General features: G+C 55.5%; 1 protein-coding gene across 2 annotated transcripts in view; it reads right to left on the bottom strand.

The window, feature by feature from the left end:
• LOC144719323 (sarcoplasmic/endoplasmic reticulum calcium ATPase 2) overlaps nt 1-5052 on the bottom strand; it is a 37375-nt gene extending 32323 nt beyond the window's left edge. For both annotated transcript variants that reach the window (XM_078595164.1, XM_078595163.1), the window contains exons 1-2: nt 4237-5052; nt 513-530 (exon numbers count right to left, since the gene is read on the bottom strand). In XM_078595164.1, coding sequence (XP_078451290.1) covers nt 513-530; nt 4237-4354 — 136 coding nt within the window. In that variant the 5' untranslated portion in view covers nt 4355-5052. The remainder of the gene's footprint in view (nt 1-512; nt 531-4236) is intronic.
• Nucleotides 5053-6000: the final 948 nt, after the last annotated feature.

Here is a 6000-nt window from a genome sequence, read left to right on the forward strand (position 1 = left end):
CAACCGAAAATGTTTTACTGTATTATGGACAATTACACAAAGTTACCCCGCAGGCTGGATTTAAGAGTCTTGCGGGTGAAAACGTTTTGGCATGTTCAAATGCAGTTGATTTAACACCGCGGGAAAAGGAACTAAAGTAGAGCATCGCATCAACCCATTAACATCGAACGTTCACATGCAGGAAGGGCCGTTGCAGTAGCTGGACTTATAACAAAGATGCTGATAATAAAAAAAATACAGCGAACATCAGTCTAAAAGGGCGAGTAATAAAATTATCCTTGCAGACCTCAAGCAATTACTTTTTTTCAATGTATACTGTACGTCGATGACTCGGCATTAATTATTGTAAGAGCTTCTTCGTCCATTTCGCAAGACGGTATGATGTACGCACATTACCTACGCGAGCACGCAACAGTGGGCAGCGGAGAGTAATTCTATTTCGCTTGAAAGTGATTTGCAAATATACAATGTGTACGCTCCCGCGAGGTAATCACGCAGTATGCGGTAATTACCTTCTTCCGCTGGTAGCTCTGTTTCCACGACAAGTTTCCGACGAGCACATGGGAGAAAGAAGGGGAAAAGGGGCACATTTTAGTCAATTTGTAAGAACCAGACAACACTGGCATTCTGCCATAAACCAGACTCACCGCGTGGGGGTTCAGAACAAGAGTGACAGGGCCCTGACAGGACCCCAGGTTGCCTTGTGGACACAAACATTCATGTAGATGAAGCTAAACACAGGTGCTTGATGTGGCCTAGCAGCATGCACCTCTTTAGCAGCTACAGGTCACAGTGCTGAAGGGTTCCATTCAAGTTGTTGCAAAAGACTGGGGATAAAAGAGTCAAATGGCCAACCACCCAAGTTGTCGTGATCATCATCATCTGATATCGCCCACATTTTGTAATGTCACTCAATGCGTAAAGCAGGCATAAGGAGGCCACAAGCAGTGATGGACCCATGTGGAATGCTGGACCCATGAGGTAATGTACACAGTCGCTTAACGCTAGACGCACAGCCACTTACTGATGAACACGCAGCTTAAAGGTCACGGGCAGGCTCGGCCTCCATCTCTTAATGCGGCGGCGGTTCATGTAAACTTCCAGCGCTTGGCTAATGCAGTAAACCGGGGCCAATGAATGATGTACACATCAAGCTGCAGACACGCTAAATGCACGGCGTACACATGCAGCCCTTTGTCACTCCACTGCTGGATGAAGGCCTCCCCATGCCGTGTGGGTGCTTGGGATTTTAATTGACAATACTTTGTACATTTACGTGGTGTACGCAGTACCACAAGTAAAGTGGTACGTCGCTAATTCTTGTGTGCCATGTATACAGTAAGGGATTTACAGTGAGCCATGCTTAGTGCATGCTTATTGCATGGCTCACCAGTCCGAAGTGTATGCCCAGTAAAAGGTGAATATTGGTTATGGCCGGCCCAGACTACGGCCTAGGTACACGTCTGTGCCAAGTTGTACCGCAACATTGCTAAGCAACAAGACCTGTCTCCAGCAAGTCCTGTGCAGCGTAGTGATTATCTAAATAATTGATGCAGCAAGTAATATACGTGCACAGTGTATTGGCTCAAGTCACGCACAGGCACGGTTTTGTGGTGTGGGCTTAATGGGTGTTCAGAGTGTTTGGGGTAGTAGTGTCAAGCGTGAGGAGGTGCAGAGTGATGAGAGCAGTGAAGAGATGTAAAGAGCTGTGAGGTGGTGTGGGGAGTGAGGCGATGTCAAGGTGGTGTCAAGGTGGTGTCAAGGTGGTATGGGCGTTAGGTGCGAGGAAGAGGTGTCAAGGGGTGGTGGTGTGGGGAGTGGATCGTGCGGCTTGTAAATGGGTGAAGGAGCTGAGGAACAATGGGGCACATGGAGAGAGGCGAGGTGTAATCGAGGAGGTGTTGTGATGTGTTAGATGAAGTGAGTTGAGGTTTCAAGAATGAGGCGCCGTTGGGAGTTATTAGGGAGCGAGGGGCGATTTGGTGAGGTGAGGGAAGAAGATGCGGAGGTGAGTAAAGAGGTGTGGAGCAGTGAGATGAGGGATGGTGTAAGAGGCTAGAAGGGGAGTGAGGGGAGTGAGGTGAGTGAGGTGAGTGAGGTGGTGGTGAGGCGAGGTGGTGAGGTGGCATGGTGAGTGAGATGGTGAGGGGAGCGAGGTGGTGGTGAGGTGAGTGAGGTGAGTGAGGTGAGGTGGTGGTGAGGTGAGTGAGGTGGTGAGGTGAGTGAGGTGAGTGAAGTGAGTGAGGTGGCATGGTGAGCGAGGTGGTGGTGAGGTGAGGCGAGGTGAGTGGAGTGAGATGGCATGGTGAGTGAGGTGGTGAGTGAGGTGGTGGTGAGGGGGGTGAGGTGAGTGAGGTGGTAGTGGTGAGTGGGGTGGTGAGGCGAAGTGAGTGAGATGGCATGGTGAGTGAGGTGGTGAGGTGAGTGAGTAAGGTGGTGGTGAGTGAGGTGGTGGTGAGGGGAGTGAGGTGAGTGAGATGGCATGGTGAAGCGAGTGAGGTGAGGCGAGGTGAGTGAGGTGGTGGTGAGGTGGTGAGGTGGTGGTGAGGTGGTGGTGAGGTGAGTGAGGTGGTGGTGAGTGAGGTGGGTGAGGTGGTGGTGAGGTGGTGGTGAGTGAGGTGGTGAGGCGAGTGAGGCGAGTGAGGTGGTGGTGAGGTGGTGGTGAGTGAGGTGGGTGAGGCGAGTGAGGTGGTGGTGAGGCAAGGTAGTGGTGAGCGAGGTGGCGAAGCGCCGGTTCGGCCATTATGCGAATGAATTGGCAGCGCCGCACACACTTCCCAGCGCAGATGCGCGCGCCGCGCCGCACGGCCGACGCCAATTCGTCGCCCGCCGTCACGTGGGGTCCGAGGCGACCAATGAAACTCGGAGCAGAGCACTCGCGATGCCAAACCGTAGTGGGAACTCTAATGTCTGCGCCGGGCGTACACGAGGGAGACGATTCGTGGGGGGGGATGAGAGGCCAGGGAGGAGGGATCGGGGCCCTGGGGACGAGGAGACGCGAGGGGGCATGGAGGGGCACACGGGAATCCAGAATAGGACGAATGCTACAAGAGGAATTAGACGGGGAACAAGGGAGACAAAGGGGGTCGGTGAGGGGGGGGGCTTGAGTCTGGGCGGCACTACGGGGATGGGGGGGGGGCTGGCTCCGGAGTCGTGATGGGAGACGATGACATTCCTGACGCTTCATTTGTGTTGTTGCCCCTCGGGAGGCACAAGGCGACAACAAAAGCCCCCCACCACCTCCCCTTACCGGGGTCGGGGACGTAGACGAAGACCAAGAGGGCATCCTCCGCCTAAGAGGATTTCAGGGGGTCTTGGAAGGGCAGTGAATGGGTGAGCAGAGCCAGAGAGCCATGACTGACTGACTGAGCGCCCCCCCCCCAACCCGCAGGGAGAGAGAGATGTGTGATGGGGGGGGCTCTCGGACAGGCTCTGTCAGCGAGGTTTTAGTAATTTAGCGGCTCGTGACACGAGACACCGCCGCGTGGTTATTTTCTCCCTCGCCGCGGCACAGATCCACACGGCGACACCGAGAGAGAGAGACACATTACACGCCGTGCCCCCCCCCCCCCAAACACAACGTGACACAAAGCCGTGCTACTCAACACGCGGCGTGGTTCTGTAACCGGCCACCCGTGTTGAAGACCGGGGCCCCAGGGGGTAGGAGGGGGCCTGGGAGATTGGGGTTGGACAGGGTCCACCAGCACAGACCCGGACACAGACTTAGCAAGGGATATACGAGGGGTACAAAGTCCGAAATTGAGGGATTGTGACAAGACCGTGGAGATATTTGGTGACCCGACACGTGTCACGAATGTTCCAGAAAGTCTCCCATTGCGGTCTTCCTGACAGATGGATGTGCGGCTTTGCGGAACAAGCGAGAACACAGCACGGCTGCAATGAGGGTTCCCTCCATTCATTCATCCGCAGAGATTGGGATTTCCATGGGGGAAAAGGGGACCCCAACCCAACGGGGATACAAACTGGCAGGAGGGTTTGGACAGCGTATACCACGGATACTCTGAAAGAAAGGGGGAAAACCATGAATCAATGGCGGTAGAAAAGGAAACCATCCAAGATCTTCGGGGGTGAATTTACTGGGGGTACAGGGAACAACCCATTGTGGATACTGGAGGCCCACCGAGAATACGGGGAGATCGTGGGGATTGAGGGTTCCCCGAAGGATAGAGAGAGAATCCGCCGGGGATTCGAGGCGAGTCGCACTCCACCACTCACCGTTGGGGCCATACTTGTCCCGGGCCCTCTTCACCTGGTCGGGGCTCAGGCCGGTGCTCTCGTTCACGCCAAAGAAGGTGAACACCTCCTCCACCGTCTTGCCGTGCCCGTTCTCCATGGTGGGGTGCTTCGTGTGCGCGGCCCCGGGGTCGCGGCCTCGATCTCAAGTCTCTCTGCTGGCCGACTGGCTCGGTCTCTCTCGGTCTCTCTCGGTGTCTCTCTGTGTATGTGGCCGTCTGTCTCTCTCTCTCGCTCGCTCTGGCTGGAAGCGGCTACACGTGGACTCCTCTTCGTGACCCCGTGTGAGATTCTCTTGGCTCTCTTTCAGGGTTAACGATTACGAACGCCACTGTTAGCTACCCCCCACCCACCTCGCCGCCCACCTCCTCCTCTGCTGCTGCTGCTGTTACAATTACCGTGACAATCAAATAAAAGACAGGCCGACTGGATAGATCTCAATTACCGCACGCCACTGCCAGCCACTGATCTCTCGCTCCCTCCCTCCCCTCTCTCTCTGTGCCGCCGGCCGCTAGAGGAGACGCCGCCGATGACGACGACGACGATGACGGCGCGGGGCGCGTCCTCGGCTTAGGAACAGCGACAGCGCTTGGCAAGCTTAGAGCGGGCGGGGAGCGCAGGAGCTGCTGCTGGTGCTGCTGCTGTAGCAGCTGCTGTGGGACGACGAAGGAGGACGAAGGAGGTGGATGTGGTGGTGGACGCGAGGCGTCACGCGGCGGGCGGGCTGCGTGGAGGAGGAGGAGGATGCCGCTCGGAGCTCCGCTAGTTATGCCTGGCGCCCACAGCGGCCGCCCGAATGTGGAAGCTCGCGATTGGTCGAGGAGGCCGTCACGTGGGGGTACGTCAGCAACCGTTAGGGGGGGTGCAGGATGGGGGGGGGGCAGTGGCCCCTCCCCTCCCCCACTATTCCCCCCCTCCTTTCTTCTCAACCCCCACCCCACCAGCCCATTGTAGGTTTACCGGAATGTAAGACGCACCGGAATGTAAGACGCACCCATAACGCGTGGCCAGATGTGTCTCGTATTGTTTGGGTCACGTCGATAGGTTCAAAGAAAATAACAAAAACCTACGACGTTTCGATCGCGACACCCCTATTCCTGATGACGGCCGCTTGTGTTGCGATCGAAACGTCGTAGGTTTTTGTTATTGTCTTTGAACCTATCTACGTGACTTTACCAAATGACCCAAAGAATATGAATTCATGCAGTCACGAAAGCTTCAAGTCAGATTTGTCTCGCCGTGTTGGGTGCGTCTTATAATCCGGGCACGATGCGAGGAAGAACGGCGACACGTGTGCGGTGCGTCTTACTTTCCGGATTTAGAGAACGTGCTGCGTGGAGAGGAAGTGACGCGAATCTGGTCGCATACACACCGAAGCACCTACCGGATCACAAGACGCATCCCCAACTGTTTATTTTTATAATACGGCAATAAACTGTTGGGGGTCCGTGCTGTTCATCATCACATTTGGAATCATCAGCAGCCATGGCCAATCCACTGCTGGATGAAGGATACCTCCTCAAACCGTCGCCACCATTGATGTTCGGCATTACAAGCAGGGGCGACGGACGGAGGAGCACATCTATCTCCCTGGACGCACTCGCTGTGGTTAGATCTCAGAAGCCCAGCTGGGCTGAGTCTGGATCGTGCTCGGATGGGAGGCTGCGTGGGTCACTCAGCAGGGCTGAGTCTGGATCGTGCTCGGATGGGAGATAGCGTGGGTCACCCAGCAGGTTCTCGGATCTC

The sequence above is a fragment of the Lampetra planeri genome, chromosome 6 (genome assembly GCF_965212315.1).
Source record: "Lampetra planeri chromosome 6, kcLamPlan1.2.h2, whole genome shotgun sequence".
Classification (NCBI taxonomy): Eukaryota; Metazoa; Chordata; class Hyperoartia; order Petromyzontiformes; family Petromyzontidae; genus Lampetra; species Lampetra planeri.